The 25,968-nt window shown below is 32.3% G+C and overlaps 2 protein-coding genes across 5 annotated transcripts in view; one reads left to right on the top strand and one right to left on the bottom strand.

The window, feature by feature from the left end:
- LOC127561895 (tubulin polyglutamylase complex subunit 2-like) overlaps positions 1-25,968 on the bottom strand; it is an 877,998-nt gene that overhangs the window by 63,706 nt on the left and 788,324 nt on the right. The window lies entirely within an intron of this gene.
- TUT7 (terminal uridylyl transferase 7) overlaps positions 1-25,968 on the top strand; it is an 88,163-nt gene that overhangs the window by 45,596 nt on the left and 16,599 nt on the right. For all 4 annotated transcript variants that reach the window (XM_051997041.1, XM_051997057.1, XM_051997033.1 and 1 more), the window contains exons 18-28: positions 8,043-8,146; positions 8,575-8,664; positions 9,089-9,202; positions 10,029-10,106; positions 10,765-10,942; positions 12,740-12,787; positions 12,870-12,961; positions 15,147-15,262; positions 18,237-18,562; positions 24,485-24,558; positions 25,706-25,769. In XM_051997041.1, coding sequence (XP_051853001.1) covers positions 8,043-8,146; positions 8,575-8,664; positions 9,089-9,202; positions 10,029-10,106; positions 10,765-10,942; positions 12,740-12,787; positions 12,870-12,961; positions 15,147-15,262; positions 18,237-18,562; positions 24,485-24,558; positions 25,706-25,769 — 1,284 coding nt within the window. The remainder of the gene's footprint in view (positions 1-8,042; positions 8,147-8,574; positions 8,665-9,088; positions 9,203-10,028; positions 10,107-10,764; positions 10,943-12,739; positions 12,788-12,869; positions 12,962-15,146; positions 15,263-18,236; positions 18,563-24,484; positions 24,559-25,705; positions 25,770-25,968) is intronic.

Below are 25,968 nucleotides of genomic sequence, written 5' to 3' on the forward strand. Positions count from 1 at the left end.
AAAAATTTTTTCCCTACTATTAAGTTTATGACATTCATTCTTAATACAAATAATTATAATACACCTATTATGTACAAAGGCCCTAAAAATATATGCAGAGAGACATAATCATAGGATCACAAATTTATAGCTAGGAGAATCCTCAAAGCTCCCTTATTTTACAGTGAAGCCAACTAAGGCACAGAGACTTATTTGACTAGTCAGTTTCTGAAATGGGAGAATTATTTTCCTTAAGAAATTTGAGAAAACTTGAATAGTGAGGATATAATATATACACAGCTAAGTAGTATACAAGTTAGACTTGTGTGCCTTTTTTTTTAATAAGAGCAAAGGAGTCAGTCATCCAAATGGTTCTGCTAAAAATATGAAGACAGAAAAGTCACGTTTAGTGACAGTGGTCAATATAGGCTTTATGGAGGGATGCTATTGGAGGAGTTAGGCTTTGAAGGAAGAGAATTTCTGAAGGTAGAGAGATGAAGAGGATTCTCCAGAGTAGAAGGGATAGCTTGTATACCAATGCAAAAGGGGAAAGAAGATAAGTGAGGCCAATTGTTTAATAGCTAATAATCTATTTTAGCCAGATTTTTATATGGAGTAGAGTGAACCATAGGAAGTAAGTAGATTAAGGACCAATCATACTCTTCCTGTGATGTTAAAAAATACAGGCAATGGAGAGCCACTAAAAATTTTTGATCAGAAATAGATGGTCAGACTCAATCAAAGTTTTGTAGAATGCAAGAAGAGATGGGTTCAAAGGAACTAAATAACTATTTGTATTGAATTCAATATTTTTGAAGACCTACTATAAGTATAAGTCTATATAATAACAACTGGAGTAAGAATGTGCTACAAAATAAATAGCAGCACAATCCTTCCTCTCACTTGGTCATCTTAACAGTCTCATTGAGAAAGTAAGACACATTAAAAAATGAGCATCAGTCAGTGGGCAGTTATATCGATAAGAATTTAAACAAGAAAGGCACTCTCATTATGGAATGAAACTCCATATAGAAGTGATGGAGTTTGAAATGAAAAAGATTTAGAGGGATTAAGGGAGAGTATTCCAGGGTGAGTGGAACAAGAAAGATAGCGTTAGTAGTTATTAAACACACATTTATTAAATATTAGCTATCAGCTGGATTTTGGGAATATGAAGAAAGACAAAATCAATATGTTATCTTCAAAGAATTTACATTATAAAAGGAGAGATAACATAGGTGGAACGTAATCTTAGAGGGAAAGCTTCTAGGATCTGAATGGATCAGAAAATATGTATTGCAAAAAGTAACATTTGAAGTAAGTTTTGAAAGCAACTGAGAATCCTGAGACAGATGAGGAAGAGAGAGCAAGCATTCTGGGCATCAGGACAATTGCAGAGACATGGAGGCATGAAGTATTTGAGGAATAATAACAAGTAGGATAGTATAACTAGATCATAGAATCTATAGAAGGGGGAGTAAAATTTTAGAAGACTACAAATTTGGATGAGATTAAAAACTTCTAAAATATTAAACTTTTTGTTTGATCCAGAAGAGTTAATAGGTAGCTACTGCAATATATTGAATAGAAGTGAATGACATAGTCAGATTTATGCTTTAGGAAAATCCCTTTGGCAGCTGAATGAATGAACTGCAGGAGGGACAGTCTTGAAGCAGGGAAATCAACACATTTTCAGGAGTTGATGAGGGCTTGAGTTAAGAGTGGTAATTCTCAGTGGAGAAGAAGAGGAAAATTCCAGAGACATCATTGTAGATTAAAATGACATGATTTGATAACTAATTAGATGTAGAGAGGAATGAGTTGAGAATGACAATAAGATGGCAAATTTGTGTCACTGGTAGAGCCTTGGACAGTAGTATAATAGGAGAGAAAAGAAAAGAAAAGTATAGTTTCATTTGAGAGGTATTAAGTTCTATTGTACATAGCAACAAGAAGATTATATGATGATCAATTCTGATGGATGCAGCTTTTCTCAACAATGAGATGATTCGGGCCAGTTCCAATGGTCTTGTGATGGAAAGAGCCATCTTCACCCAGACAGAGAACTGTGGAGACTGAGCATAGATCACAACTTAGTATTCTCATTTGTTTTTGTTATTATTTGCTTGCATTTTGTTTTCTTATTTTCTTTCTTTTTGATCTTATTTTTCTTGTGCAGCATGACAATTGTGGAAATATATATAGAAGAATTGTATGTGGTTATATTGGATTACTTATTGTCTAAAGTGGGGAGGGGAAGAGAAAAACTGGAGCACAAGGTTTTGCAAAGATGAATATTAAAAACAATCCATGCATGTGTTTTGAAAATAAAAAGTATTTTAAAAAGAAAAACTATATTTCAAAAAAAACTTAAATAAGATATTAAGTTCTGTTTTGGAAATGTTGAATTTGAGGTATCCACAGGACGTTGAGTTCAAAATGTCCACCAAGCAATTGGGATTGGAGCTCAGAAAAGAAACTAAATCTGGCAGTCTTCTGCATATTGTGTTAGTGGAACCCAGGAAAGTCAAAAGACCAACAAATAATATTGCATAGAGATAAAAGAGAAGAGCATCTAGCCTAGAGCCTTGATGGATACTCACAGTGAGCAAAACATGGTTGAAGTAGATTTAATAAAGGAGTAGTCAGACAGGAGAAGCAAAAGAGAATAATGTCACAAAAAACCCAGAGTGAAAAGAATATCCAAGAGGAAAAAATGATCAATAGTGTCACAAACTACAAAAATTAAGGAGGATGAGAATTGAGAAGACCATTAAATTTTGCAATTAAATGATATCTAAAGCAAGATGTTTGAAATGAATAATTGGGCTGGAAATTAAGTTGCAGCTTTAGAAGAAAGTAGAGGCAGATGGTATAGGCTTTTATATAGCTGTTGAGCTTTAGTAAAGCAGTAACAAAACAAGAGGTCAAGGGGCTCAAAAATAGGAGATAATGTAGAACTAAATTGGTTTACCACAGGGTAAGATTAGGATGGAAAACAGTGTTCCAAAAGATTAACTTGGCTATAGTCGATTCATTTCAAAGAACAGTAGGAGAAAAGATCTTGAAAACTATATTTTTAAGAGGAACATTGTTAAACAGGAGCTTGTCATGAGAAAGATGACCAGACTGATGAAACTTAAAATAACATCATAGGAGGAATAATTAAACAAAGTAGTGCTGTTTAGCTTAAAGAAAATGAAAGTGACACCATAACTAGAAGATTGAAGAGACATATAATTAGCTGTTTGAAGATATTTGAAAAGTTGTTTCTTTTTTTATAGTGTTTTTTTCCAAATACATGCAGACATAATTTTCAGCATTCATCTTTGCAAAACCTTGTGTTCCAAATTTTTTTCCATCTCCTCCTTTCCCAAGACAGCACACAATCTAATATAAATTAAACATGTACAATTCTTCTACATGTATTTTCATATCCATCATGCTGTACCAAAAAAAAAAAAATCGGATCAGAAGGTGGGGGAGAGATGGAAATTCTCTTCTATGATATATATTATTTTCCCTAGTTCTCTCTCTCTGGATGTGGATGGCACTTTCCATCACAAGGTTATTGGAATTGCCTTGAATAACCTTATTATTGAGAAGAGCCAAGTCCATCACAGTTGATCATAATATAGTCATCTTGTTTCTGTATACAATGTTCTCTTGATTCTGATCACTTATCATCAGTTCATATAAGTTTAGGCTTTTCTGAAATCAGCTTGCTCATCATTTCTTATAGAACAAAAATATTCCATTGCATTCATATACCATAACTTATTTCAGCCATTCCCCAACTGTTGGGCACCCACTCAGTTTCCTGTTCCTTGCCACTACAAAAAAAGCTGCTACAAACATTTTTGCATGTGTGGGTCCTTTTCCCTTTTTTATGATCTCTTTGGAATACAGACCCAACAGAGACACTGCTGGATCAGAGGTTATGCATGTATTGATAGCCTTTTAGGCATAGTTCCAAATTACTCTCCAGAATGGTTGAATCGTTCACAATTCCACCAACAATGTCTGAGTATCACAGCTTTTCCACATCCTCTCCAACATTTGTCATTATCTTCTTCTGTCATCTTGGGCCAATCTGAGAGAGGTGTGAAGTGTGGTCCCTTAGATTTGTCTTAATTTTCATTTCTCTAATCTTAATTTTTTTTTTTGAGAGATTTAGAACATTTTTTCATATGACTTAAAAATATTTGGCTTTAATTTCTTCCTCTGAAAATTAACTATTCTTACCATTTATCAATTGGGAATGGCTTGTATTCTTACAAATTTCAATCATTTCTCTTTATATTTTAGAAATTAGGTCTTTTTCAGAAACACTGGCTGTAAAAACTGTTTCCGAGCTTTCTGCTTCCCTTCTAATCTTGGCTGTATTTGGTTTTGTATGTGCAAAAACTTTTTAATTTAATGTGTGATGACCATGCTAGCACCCAGTATACCTTAGAATCAGCCGGAGTCAGGATAAGCAAAAGTCCTTAGTCCTTATTCTTGGTCTTTAGGGATAGAAGTGAAGGGGGGGATGGAAGCAGAATCTACGCAACCTCCTTCTTCCTTGTCCACCACAAAAGTGATCCTGGCTAGTCTTACTCCACCCCCTAGTCCCTCCTACAATTCTTTGTATACACCAATTATCGAGCCAGCCACAGGATAGTGGGAAAGGCCATTTTCCAAGCATGTGCCCATAGAGTATTGTCCAATCAGTAGTTAGCCTCAAGAGCTTGGCTGTCCTGACCTCAGTGCATCAACTCAAGAGTTTCAGCCCTCTACAAATGTAATGAAAATTATTCATATTCCACTTCATAACGTTCTCTAATTCTTCTTTGGCCATACATTTTTCCCTTCTCCACAGATCTGAGACAAAAACTATCTCTTTTTCTACTAATCTGCTTATACTTTCATCCTTTATATCTAAATCAGTAATCCATTTTGACCTCATCTTGGTATAGGGTATTAGATATTGATCAATGCCTACTTTCTGCCATATAGTTTTCTAGTTCTCATAAAATTTTGTCAAATATTGAGTTCTTATCCCAGAAGCTAGAATCTTTGGGTTTACCAAACACTAAATTATTATAATCATTGACCATTATGTTTTCTGTACCTAGCCTGTTCCATTGATTCCCTATTCTGTTTCTTAGCTATTACCAAATGGTTTTGATAATTATTGCTTTATAACACAGTTTTAGGTGTGGTATATCTAAACCACTTCCTTTGCATCTTTTTTTTCATTAATTCCCTTGAAAGTCTTGACCTTTTGTTTTTCCAGATGAATTTTGTTATTATTTTTTCTAGCTCTATAAAATAATTTCTTAGTGGCTTGATTGGCATGGCACTAAATAAGTAGGTTAATTTAGGTAGAATTATCATTTTTATTATATTAATTCAACCTACCTATGAACACTTGGTATCCTTTCAATTGTTTAGATATAACTTAATTTGAGTGAAAAGTATTTTGTAATTATGTTCATGTAGTTTCTGGCTTTGTCCTGGCAAATATTTCATAATTGACTCCCAAATATTTTATATTGCCTATAATTATTTTAAATGGGGTTTCTCTTTCTATCTTTTACTCTGCTGGGCTTTATTGGTAACATATAGAAATGCTAGTGATTTATGTGAGTTTATTTTATATTCTACAACATTACTAAAGTTGTTGATTGTTTCTAGTAGTTTTTTAGTTGATTCTCTAAATATACTATCATGTCATCTGCAAAGAGTGATAGTTTTGTTTCCTCAATATCTACTCTAATTCCTTCAATTTCTTTTTCTTCTCTTATTGCTAAAGCTAACGTTTCTAGTACAACACTGAATAATAGTAGTGTAATGTGAAATCTTGTTTCAAATCCCTGATCTTACTGGGAATGTTTCTAGCTTATCCTCATTACATATAATATTTGCTGATAGTTTTAAATAGATGCTGCTTATCATTTTAAGGAAAACACCATTTATTCCTATGCTCTCTAGTGTTTTTATTAGGAATGGGTGTTATATTTTGTCAAATGCTTTTTCTGCATCTATTAAGATAATCATATGATTTCTGTGAGTTTTATTATTGATGTGGTCAATTATGTTGATAGTTTTCCTGATATTGAACCAGCCCTGAATTCCTGGTATAACTCCCACTTGGTCATAGTGTATTATCCTGATGATAAGTTGTTGTAACCTCATTGCTAATATTTTACTTAAGATTCACTGAGGAGATTGATCGATAATTTTCTTTCTCTCTTTTGGCCCTTCCAAAAAAGTTCTTATTTCAAAATGAACCTAAACTTAGCCAATGTGGCTCCAGGAGGGAATGTTAGGGCTAGTACAGAGAAGTTTTAGGGGAGTAGATTTTGACCTAGTATAAGGAAGAATTTAATGGTCATTAGAGCTGTGTAAAAGTGAAATGAGCTATCTGGTAGGATAGTTCATCCCAATCACTAAAGATGTTTTTTGAAGAGATTAAATGAAGTTACATAGGAAAAATATAAAGTAAGAGTTGATCTAAATCACCTCTGTGATCGCTTCTGACCGTTATTATAGATTTTCTGATCAGACTAAGTAATTTGAACTTAATCCGTAAAATCTTGGATAGTTATTTAAAATTTTATATAAATGTGAGTAACAGCTATTGAAGAGTTTTACAAAGCAGAGTGTATAAAGAAAATTCATCTTACAGAGATAAGGATGAATTAGATTGACAGAAGATTATACAGTAATCCTTACAAAAGTTAATGGGCATAGAAATTAGAGTTGTTGCTTTAGCAATGAAGGAGAAGATCCTAAAAGCTACAAATTGGTTGTAATTGTAGGAGATAAAGAAAAGGTGTGTCCAAGCTGATAAATGATTAACTCGTAGTGTTTTGACCAAATGAAAGCTCTAAAGGAGCTTTAATTTGGATAAGAGTTTATGGTAAAAAAATATAACATCTATGTTATATTTCCACTAGGCAGTTGGAGGCACAGTACTAGAATTTGGACTGAAGAGGGAGAATTCATGTAAATAAGAATGATAGTTGGAGCCTTGAAGAGTATCAAGACAGAAAAATCTTTGGTGAGCCTGGACTAACATTCTCTATGATAGTAGGGAGAAGAGTGGTTAGGGAGAAAAACTAAGGAAGGTATTAAAAAGATTTTGTGCAGTGTTATGAAAGAAAAGGAAGGAAAGGATTTCGATACCTTTGCTCACAAATAGTGAGGACAGAGAAAAATCAGTAACAGTTAAAGAGGTCATTAATAATTTGTGATAGTTAATTCTGTTAGAGTGGCAGGGATAGCCAAATGATAGAAAATCTAGAGGGGGGAGGGAGAGAAGAATCAAGAATTAACCACTCTTTGAAGTCTGTCAGTAAAAGGAAAGTGAGAGATAAAATCTATAATAGCCAGAAAGGGCAGCAGGATCAAAAGAAAATTAGAAAAAAAATTTTCCCAGCAGAATAGGAGAGAATTATATGTATTCTAAGGCAGAAAAATTAAAAAGGAAATGGAGTCAATGGAAAGGGAAGGATTAAACTTTCATACTAGAAGAAAAAGGGAGATAAGTATGGGAGCAAATGAATTGAATTGGTGCTCTCAATCAGTTCCCAAATCTGCCCAGATATCATCACAGTTGGCATTTTCCTTGACATTCTTCAAAGAGAGATAAATGTTCCCAAACAGGGGAATTTACTTCTTCCCTCATGTTTGCTTTTCTATCTGGAGGAAACCAGGTATCACCAAATGATTAAATTTGTTTATTTTCAACTAGCTTTCTTTTTCTTTCCTATCTTTAATCATTTTTTAAAAGCAAGTAAAACTTAAATCTGTGTTTAAAATGGACTTCTCTGATATATTTGAAAGTTTTGTATTGGGGCAATAAACAAAATTAAACACAAGACTTTTCCTAATTGTTGTGCTCCACATTTTCTATGTTTAACCAAGGTAAATAAAGTAATATAATGTGGGGTCAGGTTTAATTACAGAATAATACCATGCTATTAAAATGAATTTCTGTCTATGGACTGTTTGATGTTGTTACATTAAATGATGTTGGATGATAATATTAAATGATAGTTAATTTTTCATCATAGGACTCAGAAATGTCTTGCCCATTACTACAGCAAAAGTACCCATTGTCAAGTTTTTCCATGTGAGAAGTGGTCTTGAAGTGGATATTAGTTTGTATAACACATTGGTAAGATTCTGAGCAAATATTTTCCTTAATTTGTAGACAAGTAAGACTTCATTTCCTTAGGCTTTTACATTTTGTTTTTGTTCATATTAGCATCAATTTAAATACTGCCGTTTCATGAAGTATTTCTGGTATTTAAGTGGAAAAGTGTAATGATTATGCCAGCCATATTTTAAATTATATGTTTAAAATAAAACAAATCAATAAAGTACTTCTTATAAAAGAGGGATACTAAGGCATTTCCTTAATTCTTGATCATTTTTTCCTTTACATTTCATCTTGTGTATTGAACAAGTTTTTGCCCAGTAACGCACAGTTTTATATCTCCTTTTAATTCTGAAATGAATAACATTACCTCCTCTATTGCAATCTTTTTTTTTCTTCGAATGTATGATTGCCTTTAAGTATAGTTTCTTTTCCTATTTTAACAGGCCCTTCATAATACCAAACTTTTAGCTGCTTATTCTGCCATTGATCCCAGAGTGAAATATTTGTGCTATACTATGAAGGTATTTACAAAGGTGAGCAATATAAAAAAATACCCATTATGATTTATTAGGAAATAAAATTATCTTAGTCTTTTAAATAACTTTTCTGACCATTATAAATTTTTTTTTAATTTCAGAGCTGATGTTAGCTTATTTTCTTTTAAATAGATTCAATTTATTATAGAGTGGTTGCATGGGAAAAACTAAACTAGATTAAGATTACCTGGTCTTAAGTGCTTTCTTGCTAGCTATAAAATCTTGGGTATATCACTGCTGATTCCCTCATTTGTAAAATGAAGATACCTCACAGACTTTTACAAAACTCACATAAGATTTTTTTTTCTATATTTTACTGCTTTGGATGTGATTTATGATAAAGTAAATAGAAGATGTTGGTTTAATTAAAAAAAAAAAAGAAGGCTGTTAATTCCATTTTTCCTTCTTCCATTCCTTGTAGATGTGTGATATTGGCGATGCATCGAGAGGAAGTTTGTCATCATATGCATATACTCTTATGGTGCTTTACTTTCTTCAACAAAGAGATCCACCAGTTATTCCAGTTCTTCAAGAGGTGGGTGAGGAAAATACTGTGGGACTATATAATCACATAAAATTCCCTGGTTCTATAGTTAACTTTTTAATATAATTTTCCTGAAAGACATGGTTCAGATTTTGAATTTGATTCATAGAGGTTTTATCCCTTTAAGAACCAAGGATGGACAAGAGCAGTAATAAAATCTATCCTTAACACCACTGCCCAAGTCATTTTCCAGTCTAATACTGTATCTTTGTCTCGTTCAAGATTTTGTCATTCCCTGTTACCTCAAAGATAAAAGACACAAAGCCCCTTCATAATCTACTTCTTTCTACCATTGGGGAAGAAGTAGAAAAGGCATAGATTCGTATCCAGAAAAACCAAAGTTTAAATACTACCTCCTCTTAGCAGATAAATGACCATGAACAAGTCTTTAAAATTCCCTGATTCTCAGTTCCCTTTGCAAAATAAGAATGATAGTGCTTTTCTCTCAGTAATAATTGTGAGAGTCAAATGAGATCATTCCTGTCTGGCACTGTGAAACCTCAAAATGCTCAGTGATTATTGATTTCTGTGCTTTACTTACTACTTATGTAACATGGAAGGGGTAGAAATGTCCTCTATAAGATTCCTTCCACATTTCATTTTGATTGAAGTATTCTGTGATATTCCCCCATACTGGTAAAGGAACACAAACATACAGTCTTTACCTTCCTTTAAGGACAAATTCATATTGTACCTCTTCCATAAAACATTCACCAGCCCCTTCTCTTCCTAACCAAAAGTGATTTCACATTCTTCACATCTTTGATAATAATCTATTTGACTATGAATGTGTCATTTTACTTTGTATCAATTTTAGATATATGAAGAGGAGAAAAGACCTGAAATAATTGTCGATGGTTGGAATACTTATTTTTTTGATCGAATAAGTGAATTGGTATGTATTTTCAGGGTTTTTTTTTTCTTGTATTTTGCTAGTATAATAAAGTTAATGTAAATATTTTAAAACATGAACTAATTATTTTGGGCAAATGGCCTAAAATTGGATAGAATAGCTTAATTATACAATTGTTACCAGAATGTATTCTTTATTTAGGAATTAAATTATTTTACTTTGGCTTAGGAAATACTTACAAGAAACAGAGAGAGCTGTTTTAATGCTAGCTATTTATAGTCAAGCCATTCTATATGGATTAAAGATAAGTAAACATATTGTCTCAAATTTTTTTTTAGCATTTAGGAAAATCTACTTTGAAACATAGAGATGTATTTTATAGACTAAAAATTTAAAAAAAATTTATATAATATTGGTATATGTTATATAAAATTGCTTGAAATATATTTCTAGTTTTTTCACCATTAAGCTATAGAATATAGTCTTAGGAGTGAGTTTTCTTTAGTACCTCAAAGGGACTGTATAGAAATTAATAAATAATTGAAATCTATCTTCAAAAACATGAAAGAAAAGCTTCAATTAATGAAAATTTTGTAGGAAAAGTCTTCTGATTGGACTAAGGAGATTATGGATAAAGTTGTGAACTATTTATATTTAATATCTTAAAAGAACATGACATATTCTTCTTGGTGATTTCTAGCCAGCCTTTTGGCCAGAACATGGAAAAAATACAGAATCTGTTGGGGAACTGTGGCTGGGGCTCCTTCGATTTTATACAGAAGAATTTGATTTTAAAGAACATGTTATTTGTATCAGGAGAAGAAGTCTACTTACAACTTTCAAGAAGCAATGGACTTCAAAATACATTGTTATTGAAGGTATACATCAAAACTGTATAAAATTGACCACAAAAATCTGTGAAGAGAATACAAATTGTAATGACTGTTAACACATCTTACCTATTTGGATAGGTATCTGTTTTAATATAGTTTTAATATAGTGAAAACTTAAGGATGTACTACATGTATCAAATTCACTTTCAAAAATTGCATATCTCAAATTTAGAGAATTTGGATGTTTGTTAGTACCATTTGTATCTAATCTCATATTTCTAAAATTAAAAAATTTTTCATTGATCATTAAGACCTGTTACTCTTCTAACATTCCATTCATTCTGTGCAAACAGGTTGTTTAAAATGGAACATTTAAGTCCTTAGCTTTGTGTGCTACTCTTACCTCATTTTAGTGTGCTGTAATGATCCATGCACGGTTTACTGAGCAACAATGTGAGGAAAGATGGGAAACATATAGAAAAAATTATAAAATTAGATGTATGAAAACTATTTTCGTTTGACCAAAACTTTACCCAAATTGCCAGTCTTCCTCTGTAGTGTGCACACAATAGGTGATACAGGTAATTAGATAGCAAGAGAGTTTGATGCTTTAGGTTTTTTCACTTTCAACATTATGTTGGGACTTACTTTGCATGCTTCAGTTTTATTATTAATATATTATTAAGAGTACATTGGAAAGTTATTTATTCCTCTAAACACAAAATATAAACAATAACAAATGATGACTGATTTTACATTGTTGTTTGCTGAAACAACCAGGGCATCATAGTTGGAATCTATAACATAAGCAAAATTATATGCCGGTTTTATGCTAGCACTGAAAAGGGACAAGATAATTTATGTTGCTTTATGTTTTTACTGAAATGAGTGACCATTCCTTAGAGCAGGTAACTACTGGTTTTTGTAATATTAAAAATAAATCTTTAAGGGAGATAATAGACATGTTAAAAATGAAAACTTACCATCCTTGAAAGTAATTGACATTTATAGTAATAACTGTGATTCATCAAATAGCTTAATTAAACAAATTTGGTAGGATTTGGTCTAAAACTAGAGGAAATAGATTTTATAAGACAACTCTTCATTCCCAAATTTATGTATAGTATATGGATTTTGTAAAACAATGCAGTTTTTTTTCATGGATTTTGTTAATATGAACAGATTTTTCTGCTTAGAAACTTTGATTTGTTTAATATAGTAGACTTAAGAAAAAGGTAAAAGAATTAAGGATACATGAAACCATATATTTTTCACAATATTCTTCCACCACTGAGTATTTAATAGTGATAGTACAATACTCTCAAACTTAGGTACCAAAATTATACTAATAATAGTTCACATTTCTGTTACACTTTAATCTAGAATTGAACCCTCATTATTAATTTTAATAATCTTCTAGTTTTTCATAATATAGAACCATATACTTTGAGCTCTCATTTCTCTTGGTTATCTTCCAATAACAGATCTGAAATGGAAAATGGGAACTTAAAAACTAATCAAATTGTATAACAAAGAGACATTTTTATGGGAGAGATTTTTTTCTGAGGGAGAATAATTTTATTTGTTATTAAGATGAAAGCAAATTGATCTATGTATATATTCTCAAATTATAAATAGCAAATGAAATGGGGAAGAAAAGGAGATACTTTATATTTTTCTTGTTAATTGAGTAGATATATTTTGTCTATTACTTCCTTTTCTCTCTATATTTGTTTATTTTTTTTCTTTTGAATTACAAATTCTGATAATGGAATTATCAGTGTTAATAGAAACCTCTTAATTTTGTGAAGTAACTTTTATCAAATAATTTTCTTCACTTAGATCCCTTTGATTTGAATCATAATCTTGGTGCTGGACTATCAAGAAAAAGTAAGTTACGTTGTTTGGACATATATTAAATTCTGTATTTCTTTTAATATATTTAATCTAATTTTTTCTTAATTCTTCTTAGTGACAAATTTTATAATGAAGGCTTTTATCAATGGTAGAAGACTATTTGGTATCCCAGTAAAAGGATTCCCTAAAGAATATCCTTCAAAAATGGTAAGTGTCAGTTTTGGAAATAATGAAAATAACTAGAAATTTTTTTTTAAAATGTTTTTTAAATTCTTATTGATTGTAATGGTTGAATGTCTAAAAGCCTAATTTTTATATTTAACTTAAAACATAAAGTAGAAATTTATCCCCAAAAAAATTTTTGCACCATTTGTTTATGATTAATAGGATGGTAGACTATAATTATTGCTTTTTCTCAGGAGTCAAAATTTTAAGGTGTGAATAAGTGGTCATCAACATCTTAGTCTCTTGATCATTAACTCTGTATCACTTTTCTCAAATTATATGGTGATGGGACAGTCTTATATGTCCATCTCTTCTTTTCATGTTCAGCCTTGCCAGCACAATCCAATGTCAGTTTTTTTACATGCAGTGATGAGGAGATAATGCTTGAAGATGTGAGGAGCTTTATTTATACACATGAATAGACCAAGTTTCATTTCCTATATTGTCATGATAGGGTTAGCCCTTTTACACTATTATGATTGTTGCACAGTCACCTGTTCAGAGCAAATAATGTGATAGTATTTCATCTAAACTGTGAGCAACTAGCTAATGGAGATTTAGACCTACAAACTTTAGAAGGGTAGCTAAACATTAATATCTTCTTTTATTAAATGATAACTTTTGTGGTTAAAGAAAATAAAAGTATAATGTTTTATTTGTGCAATCTTAAATTTGTTTATTATTTATTATAATCTTAGCACTGCATCTCCATATACCACAAAAGTGAGGAACCTTTTTTTTTTGCCAAGGGCCAGTTAGGTATTTATAACATCATTCACGGACTATACAAAATTATCAACTCATAAAACTCAAGCAGTGGGAGGTTGTTATACCTAGTTTCAGTTAATAAATGATTTCAGAGGCCTTATGTGGCCCATGGGCAGCATATTACCTACCCTGATATACAGTATAGAACACAAAGAGAATTATACCTGAAATCTTAAATTTCCCTCATACCGCTTACTGTTGATTAGATATTTGCAATATTTTTCTTTGACATGGAAGCTCTGAATTTTGATTTTCCTAGGGCTTTTCTTAGATTTCTTTCAGGAGATAATCAGTTTAAATGCATCCTCAGAGACTTATTAGCTGTGTGACTCCAGGCAAGTCACTTTATTTGCCTCAGATTCCTAAAACTGTAAAATGTGAATAATGACAGCAAAACTTCCCAGAGTTGTTGAAAGAATCAAATGAGATAATTTATGTGTAAAGAAATTCACATAGTGCCTAGCATGTAGTAGATGCTATATAAATGCTTTTTCCCTTAACCTCTTCCGCACCCTAAGTTATCTTATATTTAAATATTTATTTGCATTTTCCTTATATTTATCATCTTCATACACGTATCTTTTTCAAAATTCCCACAGAGACCCCAATGCTTTTCAAGAAACCCAGGCCATTTGGTCTTGGGATTGATATGGTCATCTTAGGAATGTAGCTGCTGGGAGTGAATGGTGTAATCTTGGAAAATGGGGAGGAGGAGTTAGGCCTGCTATCTTTATTCCACTAAGCTACCTTCAAAGAATATCTGACTTGTCATCGAAAAATTTCAGCTACTATGTTGTACCTGGACCTAAATAATGAATACTCCTTAGTCTCAAGAATCTTGCAGTTGAAGGTCCTGCCTGATAATAACCTTTGTGATGAACATATTAGCATATCCTTGTTCCTGGGTTCCCATAATGTGCTTGCTGACATAATATCCATGGGAGTTTGCTCTCCCAGAGGACCCTCTTCTGTCTCCTCCCTACCTCTCTAGATATCCTGCTCTTGCTTTCCTTATCCCTCACCACCTTTGACTTTTTGAGTAGTGTCTCTTCACTCTCAGCCCTCCATTAGACTCTTTTGGTTAGCCCATGTGCTTTTCACAGAATAAAGGACTCCTTATGGCTATGAGAATCCCTTTATGAGTTTTTTCACATTCCAAACCATTCTTCCAACCTAATGAATGCTTCATCAAAATATTATTAAGTCATTGAGAGTAAAGATTATTTTCTTTCTATTTTCATCCCTAGAACTTAGAATAGCACCTAAAACAAAAAAAGGTATTTAATGTGAATGCTTATTGCTACTGAAAATAGAAATGCATGCTATTAAATAATATCCAAGACCCTTGGTTTTTCAAGTTGATCCTAATCCAGAATTTCACTAAGTTATATTTTTTTAGGAATATTTTTTTGACCCAGAAGTATTAACAGAAGGAGAATTGGCACCAAATGACAGATGTTGCAGAATTTGTGGTAAAATTGGACATTTTATGAAAGACTGTCCCATGAGAAGAAAGTAAGTTACTGTTTTACAAAGCGGGGGTTTCCTTTTATTCACTTTTATAAATGAGCTAAGTCCAAGATAAGAAATTCAGGCCATTAGTTGTTGTTCAGTCGTTTCTGATTCTTTGTGACGCTGTTTTAAGTTTCTTGGCAAAGATATTGGAAAGGGTTCCCATTCCTTCTCCAATTCATTTTCTAGATGAGGAAGCTGAGGTAAAGAGGACTAAGTTGCTTAAGATCACATAGCTAGTAAGTGTCTAAGGTCAGATTTGAACTAAGGTCTTCCTGACTCCAGGCTCAGTGATTTTTCCATTGTACTGCCTGGCTGCCCCCCTCAGTAGCCATATGAAAAAGTCACTAATAATTAAAGAAATTCAAATTGAAGTAATTGATGGACACCCCACCCCCACCCCACCCCCGAAAAGGTAAAATTACAGTTTTTAGAGAGGCTTCCAGAAAATGAGCACATTAATGCACTGTCGGTAAACTGGGCTGTGAATTGATGTAGATGTTCTGGAAATTGATTTAGCTATTCTGGAAAATGATATGAAATTGTTCCCATAAAGTCACTAAATTACTTATATCCTTTGATATCTTGATACCATTACTAGGCTTGTACTCCAAAGAGATCAAAGAAAAAGGAAAAAGATCCATATATTCAAATATAAATAAAATATATAGACAGACACACACACCAGCACAGATAACTGACCTGATTTGGTAAAAAGCTAAAAAGATCCATGAGACCAAAACTTTTATCATGTCTTAATATTATATTGTATATATCACAGTGTGTATGTGTACACACAGATACATTAAAGCTATATTGTAGTAATATATATGTATGTGTGTATATATGTATGCTATACAGGCACATATTTTTTGCAGTGGCAAAATCTATAAAAAAAGAAGATGCCCGTCAGTTGGAGTATGAGTGAACAAATTGATATATGAATTAAATGGAATACTATTTCCTTGTAAGAAATTATTAAAGGGATAATTTCAGATAAGCCTGGGAAGTCATCTGTGAACTGATACAAAATAAAACAAGCCGAACCAAAAGAACAATTTCCACAATAAAGTGCAATAGTGGAAAGAAAAACAATCTTGAAAAACTTAGGGACTCTGGCCAGTGTGGTTACTGTTCATAATTCCAGAGGACTAATAGTGAATTGAATTCAGGATGTCAAATGAGAAATATATTTTTAGAAATGGCCACTGGAGGAATTTGTTTTGATTATTCATATTTTTATAAAATGTAGAGATGGGGAGGAAGAGGAATAATTGTTAATTGAAAAAGTTTATATATGTGTGTGTATGTATTCCCCTCTTCCCCACAAAAAAAAGAGAACTGGGAAAAATCCTAGTACTATAAATTATGTTAACATTTAGGGGAGAATAAGATACACTTTAAAATTGTATTCTTTGTTAAAACAGATCCATTATAACTGCTTGAAAGTAATTCAGTCACTTCTTTTTATTCAGATGAAAGAAACCCAGGTCACTTATTTTTATTACCAACCTCACAACTTTCCCCATTATAGGTCAAAACCGTATTAAGTATTATCAGGAGAATTTGTAATTTACTGCTTATACCATTTGGATTTAGAACTGTATTTTCCCCTTTTTTATATAAATTTTCCCTCCCTTTACCCTGTTTCTTTTGCAAGGCTAACCAAAATGCAGAGGTCAGTGTTGAAAACAGTTGCAGAGGGGCAGACTAAAGACTTGTCCCTTTTCTGTAGAAACACAACAAAATGCCCAAGTAGCTGATCATTTATGAATCCAGTATATAATTTCGGTATAGTTATATATGATTTCTGCATAAGTACCTGTAAGAAATGGCTTTTTGAGAAATTCAGATGCCCCATATTTCTTTTAACTATTGACAGTCCAGGTCCATAGTGGAGAGAGCAATGGACCTGGAGTCAGGATATCTTGAGTTCAAATCCAATCTCAGAAATTAATTCTGTGACCCTGAACAAATCATTTAACCTCTAGATGCCTCAGTTTTCTCAACTGTAGCTTGGGAATGGTAATAGTATTTACCTCACAGAGTTGTTAAGAGCAAATAAGATGTAATATTTGTAAATCACTTAGCACCATGTCTGGCACATATCATCTTGGGTAATTTACATAAATTTGATTGTAAGTTTTCTCATCAGCTCTCTAGAATTATGGTTGGTCATTACATTAATCAGGGTTCTTATAAAGTTCTTCATGATTGTTTTCCTTTTCAGTGTTATAATTATTATATAAATTGTTATATATATAAAGATGTTTTCCAAGTTCTGTTCACTCTGTCTCATACATGTAAATCTCCCCCCAGTTTCTCTGATTCCATCTTTTTCTCTAAAGTATTTGTGTTTAGAACTAAGTAGGTATTAGATACAAAGAGAAATTCCATTCAGAATAACCGTTGATAGCATAAAATATTTGGGAAATCTATCTACCAAAAGAAAGTCAGGAATTATATGAGCAAAATTACAAAACACTTCCCACACAAATAAAGTCAGATTTAAATAATTGGAAAACTATTAAGTGCTCTTGGATAGGCCAAGTGAATATAATTTACTGCCTAAACTAATCTATTTATTTAGTGCTATACTAATCAGATTCCCAAGAAACTATTTTAATGATCGAGAAAAAATAACAAAATTCATATGAAAGAACAAAAGGTCGAGAATCCCAAGAGAACTAATGAAAAAAAAAATAAAATGAAGAACTAAGTAGGTATCTTAATGTAAACTGAAGGGAGTTCTGCCCTAATTCATAAATTGTGCAAGAATGAGCTACTGTTGGATTTGATTGATTGTAGATGGATTGCAGTATGGTGTATTTGAAGGCTCTTGAATGCAACTTAAAATGCTTAATAAAAATATTTTTTTTAGTATAAAATATTTTTTAAAATTGTTGAGGGGAGGAGTTAAGATTAATGTCAAAATTTTTCATAGTATAATTTATGCTGTTGTAATACTTTTATACAGAGTGAGGCGCCGGCATGATCATGAAGATATTAAAAACCAAAGATATCCTGAAAACAATGAAAAAAGAAACAAAGATGACAAAGAAATTCAAAATAAAAGCACAGAAAGAGAAATGTTAGTAAAAGAGGGGAAATTGCAGAGTACACCTCAGAAAAACAAACAAGGAAGAGGAGTAGTACTGGAAATGGGAAGAGAGAAAGTTTCCAGGCAATCATTAGAAAAATGGAAGCGACAAGATGACAAAGACTTAAGAGAAAAACGTTGTTTTATTTGTGGAAGAGAAGGACATATTAAAAAAGATTGCCCACAGTATAAAGGAGCTACAGGTATGGTAATAATAATAATAACTTAATATTTTCATTTTGGAAGTCTCCATTTTAAGAATTCTTCAGTATTGTTATTTGCTTAGTTGAACAAGCATGCTTATTCCAGAAATAAGACTTGATCCTTTTTTCTTAGCAAGGCAAATCTTTTATCTCTTCCAGTTTCTTCTAACTAAAGGTCTCTGTAATCATCACATATCTCTTAATTCATTTATCCTTCATTACCTACCAACATGTCTCCCCAACCTTAAAAAACCTCTCATTTGATCTCTATATCTCCTGAAGCAATTATATAATATGCTCTCCCATTTGAAACTCAGCTTCTAGACAAAGCTGTCTTCTCTTTATTTGTTCATTCCAGTATGGCTTCTGATATCATCTTTCAACTAAAACCATTCTCTCAAAAGTTATCAATGCTTTCTTAATTGCTGAATCTAATGGCTTTTTCTCAATTTTTATCCTTCAAGAAGCATTTATTAAATGCCTACTAAGTGCCAATGTGCACAGTCAGAATACAATAAAAATCAAAAATCCTTACCCTTGGTGAGCTCACATTCTAAAGAGGGAAACATCATTGAAACAACTAAACTAAAAAAAGGAGGAATGGGAAAGACTTCTTACAGAAGGTAGGATTTTAGCTGAGTCTTCAAAGAAGTCAAAAGGATTGATGAGAAAGAAGATAATTGTAGACATGAGAGACAACCAAGTAGAAATAGCAGAATCAGGAAATTGAATATCTTTTGGGAGGAACCGCAAGGTGTGACTAGTATCACTAAATCATGGAGTACATGAGGAAAGGGAAGTGTAAGAAGACTGAAGAGTTACTAAGGATCTAAAAATAAATGATTTTCTATTTGATCTTGGAGCTTTTGGTATTTATTGACTAGAGATATAACATGGCCAGACCTGTACTTAGGAGAATCATTTCCTAAAAGTGGCTGAGGAAATGCTGGAGATGGCTGTCAACCAAAAGGTTAGCAGTGCTTCCTATTAACCACCCCCTCTTCCTGAATACTCTGTGCTCTGTGTTTTATGACTGTTCTCTTGATTCTTCTACCTATCTCATCACTTCATCTTAGTCTTCTTTGGTAGCTGATCATCCATGTGCTGCTCCTTAACTGTGGGTATAGTCCAGACTCTTTTTTGTCTTAGCAGTTCCCATTAATTTAATTATCTTTATGTAAAATGAACCTATACATATATATATAGCACCCTAGTCCAACTTCTGAACTCTTATCCTGCATCTCCATTTGCTTTTGTTGCCTTATTTGAACTGGATGTCCCAGAAACATCTCAAACTCAACATGTCCAAAATAAAACTCCTTATCTTTTGTGTTGAGGACACCACCACTTTTCTTTCAGTCACCCAAGTTGTGAGCTTGGAGTCATCTTCCACTCTTCATCTTTCTTCTTTCATAACTAATTGACCAGTCTCTCCACTCCCATGACCATCTCTTGGACTATGGCTGTAACTTCTCCATTTATCTCCTTTACTCAAGTCTGTTTTTTCTTCATCTACCACACAAAACTGCCAAAGGTAACATACCTGAAGCATAGGTGTGACCAGGTTCCTCCATTGGCTCTCTAATATGTCTTATACAAAATACAAATTTCCCTGTTTGGCATTTAGGATATTTTCTAACTTGATCCCAACCTGCCTTTTCATTCTCTCTGTTTATTATACCTCTTCATGCATTCTGTGGTCCAATGAAACTGTCTCCCTGTTCCACTCCATTCCCATCTCTGCCTTGTAAAAGCCTTAATTTCCTTCAGAACTTGGCTGCCATGCCTATTCTTCTACATAAGATCTTTCATCCCAACCTGCCTTTTCATTCTCTCTGTTTATTATACCTCTTCATGCATTCTGTGGTCCAACGAAACTGTCTCCCTGTTCCACTCCATTCTCATCTCTGCCTTGTAAAAGCCTTAATTTCCTTTAGAACTCGGCTGCCATGCCTATTCTTCTACATAAGATCTTTCATTTTTCTTTCCATCCTAGCACAAAGTGTATAGTAGACAATAAATGTTTGTTGATTAAGTAAAGAAATTAGTTTTACTGGAAAATGAATGGATGCCCATCAATTGGAGAATGGCTGGGTAAATTGTGGCACATGAATGTTATGGAATATTATTGTTCTGTAAGAAATGACCAGCAGGATGAATACAGAGAGGCTTGGAGAGACTTACATGAACTGATGCTAAGTGAAATGAGCAGAACCAGGAGATCATTATACACTTCAACAACGATATTGTATGAGGATGTATTCTGATGGAAGTGGATTTCTTTGACAAAGAGACCTAACTCAGTTTCAATTGATAAATGATGGACAGAAGCAGCTACATCCAAAGAAAGAACACTGGGAAAGGAATGTGAACTATTTGCATTTTTGTTTTTCTTCCCGGGTTATTTTTACCTTCTGAATCCAATTCTCCCTGTGCAACAAGAGAACTGTTTGGTTCTGCAAACATATATTGTATCTAGGATATACTGCAACATATCTAACATATATAGGACTGCTTGCCATCTAGGGGAGGGGGTAGAAGAAGGGAGGGGAAAAATCAGAACAGAAGCGAGTGCAAGGGATAATGTTGCAAAAAAATTACCCTGGCATGGATTCTTTCAATATAAAGTTATTATAAAATAAAATAAGATATTTTCTAAAAAAATAAAAAATAAATTTAAAAAATAAAGTAATTATTGATCACTAAAAAAAAAGAAAGAAAAAGAAAAAAGAAATTAGTTTTAAAAGTCAGTTATGACTTCTTATGACAGTTGGATCTCTTGATTTTTTTTTGGGGGGGGGCAGAGTAGAAGGGTTTCTAAAGATCAGTTCAATGTCATAGATGACAAGTTGCTCAGCCATTCTTCCATGTCTAAAACTGTAGTGTTGTTGAACAGCTTTTATATTAGAGGGAGGGGGGGGAGCCTTACAAGATTTACTCAACTTATCCTCAGCAATTTAAAATAACTACCTAGAAATCTACTTGAGACTGGGGGCACATAGCAAGTATTGTTGCTAATAATGAAGTAACTCAAATTCATTCCCAGCTTTTTTTTTTAATGGGTTGATTATCTCCATTAAATGATTTCTTTTTAGTTACCAAAGTACCAAGAAACTCGGTAAACTTAGAGGGAGGAAATAAAGCCATCTCCCTTGAAAGTATTCTTTTTATTTCTGAATAAAGACTCCGAATTGAAGTAGAAGGCTATCATAATTCTACATTTTTAGGGACTACAGGGGAAAAAAAATGTTGGTACTGTGAATTTTCCATATTAACATAAAGGAACTACTATAAAAATAACCACTATAAAATAAAATTTAAAAATACTGAAGTAATTACTAAAAAACAATAAAAGTAATTGTATGCAAAGCTCTATCTATCCTTACCATTCTGTTCAAAAGACAAATTCTATTCTGTTTTGTAAGCCTAGTAAGGAAAAAAATCACATAAGTAGAAGCGGAAAAGAAAAATAATGCAGTATTTCTTAACTGTTTTTTTTTCCATTGTACCTTTTTATACACTTCTTAGAACCATTAGAAAAATGCCCTTTGAGGAAAAGCCCAAAGATAAATAGGAGAAGGTATATGTGAGTGTAGTTGTGTTGATGTGTGTTCACACACATACACAGCCTATTTCTTTTTTCTTATGTTGTATTATTATTTTATTAAAGCTTTTTATTTTTCAAAACATATGTATAGATAATTCTGCAACCTTACAAAACCTTGTTTTCCAGTTTTTCTCCTTCTTCTCTCACCTCTCTCCACTAGATAACAGGTAGTTCAAAATATGTTAAACATGGTAAAAATATATGTTAAATCCAATATATACATCCATATTTATACAATTGTCTTGCACAGCCTGTTGATGTGATTTTCATACAAATGAAAATAAACTTTTTTCACTTGTATGAAAATTTTTACTTAAATTTTCTGTAGGCATTCAGCACAGTGCTTGGCATGTAGTAGGTACTTAATAAATGCTTTTTTTACCTGTAGACTACATGAGCCACCTAAATATAAAGTAGAACTAATCATTGACCTTCTTTTTGCATTTCTCTAATAATATATAGCATTTTTTATAAGGCCACTGATAGCTTGTATTTCTTCCTCTCAAAACAGCTCATTCACTTGATCATTTATCAACTGGGAAATGATTTTTATTTTCATAAATTTGACTTAGTTAAGATTTTTTTCCCCAATTTCAAGCTTTAATTTTATATGTAAAAAAGGAGATATGTGAAATGTTTTTTGGAGAAAAAATTATACAGTGATAATCGCAAACATTATGCTTTCTTTTGCTATATAAACTTGCCACTGAATTCCAACTCTGAGAATGTTCCCTCCTCAGTATGTCTCCCTCATCCTCTGGCTGGGTGAATTTCTTACAGAAGAATACAAACCTCTTTTTGTTTATATTGTGTGTATATGCTTCATTTTGCCTGCTTGCTGCATCACATTGTAATAGTAAAGTTAAAATTATATCATTGTCCCGATTAGTTTTTTAGAAATTCTCAAACTCAGGTATTTGGTTTATATTTAGCCTTGAAGTGAAATAAGTTATACCAGTGACAAGTTTGGAAATATTACAGTTATTAAGTGAGAAAAGAGGAAGAGGATATATAAGTTTTATTAGGAATTTGGCTATCAAAGAAAGGAGAGGTATAAGAAAATAGCTGGGGGGAAAGGAAGTTAGAGGCAAAGAGTAGAAGGTATTTTTTTTAATTTACTTTTTAAGTTAATGATGGAATCTGGAGTGTATTTGTAGGCAATGGAAAACGAATCAGTAAATAAGGGAGACTTAAGAGACAGAAGGGGCATGGGGCAGAGTGAGGGTTGAGGAAAGGTTTTTTCTTTGCTTTAGTAATTACAAAAAAACTTAAACAGCTTTTACAGTGGTAGTGCACATTTTAAACAGTCTATTAAAACATAAAGAATAATATATTAGATGATGTCATAATTGGGAAACATTCCAAAGTCTGGTATTTATCTTGTACAAAACAAATAGTTGCTCACTTCATTGATACCATATATTAACAGTTTCCCTTACTGAATTTTCATGGAACTAGGTATACATGGAAACAGAATCAATTTCAATTTATATTCCTATTTTTCTTACATTAGAAATGAAAAAGTATCTTTCATCTATTTGATGTTTTTCCTCATCTTTTTCATCACCATTGTTGGCTAAGCACATATAAACTATCTAGAAGTTCAGATTAGAATATTTACTCTTAGGAATAAGATTTGTTATTGCTGTATATATTACCTGCAGCAGTTCAGATCACAACCTTCCAGAATATTCTTATTCTGCATGTTTTCTTTTTCATAAATCATTTATCCAGTGTTATAGAGGTTTTCTAATTTATTTCATGTGGAAAATATACATAGTCCATATGAATTGTTTAATTTTAAATTAAGCCAAATAATTTTCATCTCTAATACTAAATTACAGTTAAGTAATTCAGGGGCAGGAAGTAGGGGGAGAGCAAGAATGAGGAATTCATTAGGATTCTATGGAAATTCATTAGAAATTAATTTTAAATGGAACAAAAATGACAAAACTGAAAACTAATTATAATGACCAAGTCAAGAGAAGTTGAGAAACACACTTCCTGGAGAGGTGAGGGATTATGGGCAATATTGCATATAGTGGGAGATATGGTTGACTGATAATTGGTTTTGCTGACTCACTTATTTTTTTTCTCTTAAGTCTTTGTTCCCAAGTATGGCTTACTGAATGAAGGAGGAGAAAGATTTTATTCAGAAACTAATGTAATGAAGTAACAAAATGAATCAGTAAAATATTTTAATTTTAAAGTAATTAATTAGCTTATAAGATAATTTTGCTTTGGTCATGCAAAATTTTTAACAGAGATGCTGCTTTTATTTAAAGTAGAATCATAACATACTCTTTATTTTGAAGGTGTGTCTAAATCAGATGGTGTATTTGGGTCTCCTTCCCCTGGTCCCTTGAAACAAACCGGCAAACTCAATCAGGTAAGCCTCAGTCAAAACTCAAAAGAAGCCACTGAATCTCTTTAGTACTTCATTTCATTTTGCAGTTACTTATCAGAAGCTTTATGTTTCAATGAAACAAGGACCCACAGTTACATTCCTGTGAGTATCTTTTGCACTAAAGATCACAACTTCTTTATAACTCAGAAGATACTGTAACCAAAAAAGTTGGTCCCAACAATAGGAAGCCTATTCCTCTGCTAAGAGGATACATACCAAGTATTTTTCAGCATAATGTAAGAGAATAGCAAAGCTTGCTTTCTATTGTCCTGGTTTTTAGTAACCAAGCTTCCCTTCCATACCATGATGAAAAGTTATAAGGGAACTTTAGTAGAAAAATGACATCATGATTTTAATGCAACAATTATCAAATATTTTGGTCTCCAGATCTTGTTTACAGATTTAAAAAATTTTGAGGATCCCAATGGTCTAAATCTAATCATGTGGTCTGTATTTATCAATATTTACCATATTAGAAATTAAAACTTATAAATCTTTCAAATATTTTTTATTCCTTTTAAAATAACAATAATAAACTCATTAAACATATTAACATAACTGAAAAGTAACTGCATTTATCAGCATAAAAATAATTTGTCAGTATTTACATATTTATATAAATTTCATATTTAACACATTTTTAAAATTACTGTTTTAATATGTTCTTTTATTTCATATCTCTACGTTTTGCCTTCCAAGTACAAATTGTAGCTTATGGTTCATTATTTTCTTTGGCTTTGTACCATCTGGTAGAAAGGGGAAGGAAATTTTAAAGTTAATAACTTATGTGATTGAAAATTACAGAACTTGTTGAGGTAGCTAGATGGTGCAGTGGATAGAGTGCCAGTCATGAAGTCAGGAGGACATGAGTTTAAATCCGGCCTCAGACACTTAATACTTCCAGCTGTATGACAGCTGTATGGGGGCAAGTCACTTAATCCCAGTTGCCTCATCAAAAAAAAAAAAAAGAAAGAAAGAAAAAAAATTATAGAACTTGCTAAACATTTAATGAACAATATCATCATGACACTAAAATCATCCATTTCAATTTTCTTATATAGTTTAAATATTGGTTCTTTTAATGAGCTTTTCTTGTGCATATGATTAATCCACCTTGCTTATTTTTTAGGCAATTCATCTACATGAAGAAAAAAAGAAACAAAAAGGAAAGATATTTTTGAGTCCCCAATCAGGTATGTGGATTTTTATAATAATTTATTTTATACTAACACATACATAATATTTTTCCCTTCTGCTTCCCCACTTTTTTCCTATTGTGCTATTTCTTCCCTTTTTTCTCCTGCTTCTGAAAAAACAGTTGTTGGAGTCATCATAAACTTATGTACTTGCCAAGACAAATAATTTAACTAAAAGAAAGAATAGTTGCTTGCT

The sequence above is a fragment of the Antechinus flavipes genome, chromosome 1 (genome assembly GCF_016432865.1).
Source record: "Antechinus flavipes isolate AdamAnt ecotype Samford, QLD, Australia chromosome 1, AdamAnt_v2, whole genome shotgun sequence".
NCBI lineage: Eukaryota > Metazoa > Chordata > Mammalia > Dasyuromorphia > Dasyuridae > Antechinus > Antechinus flavipes.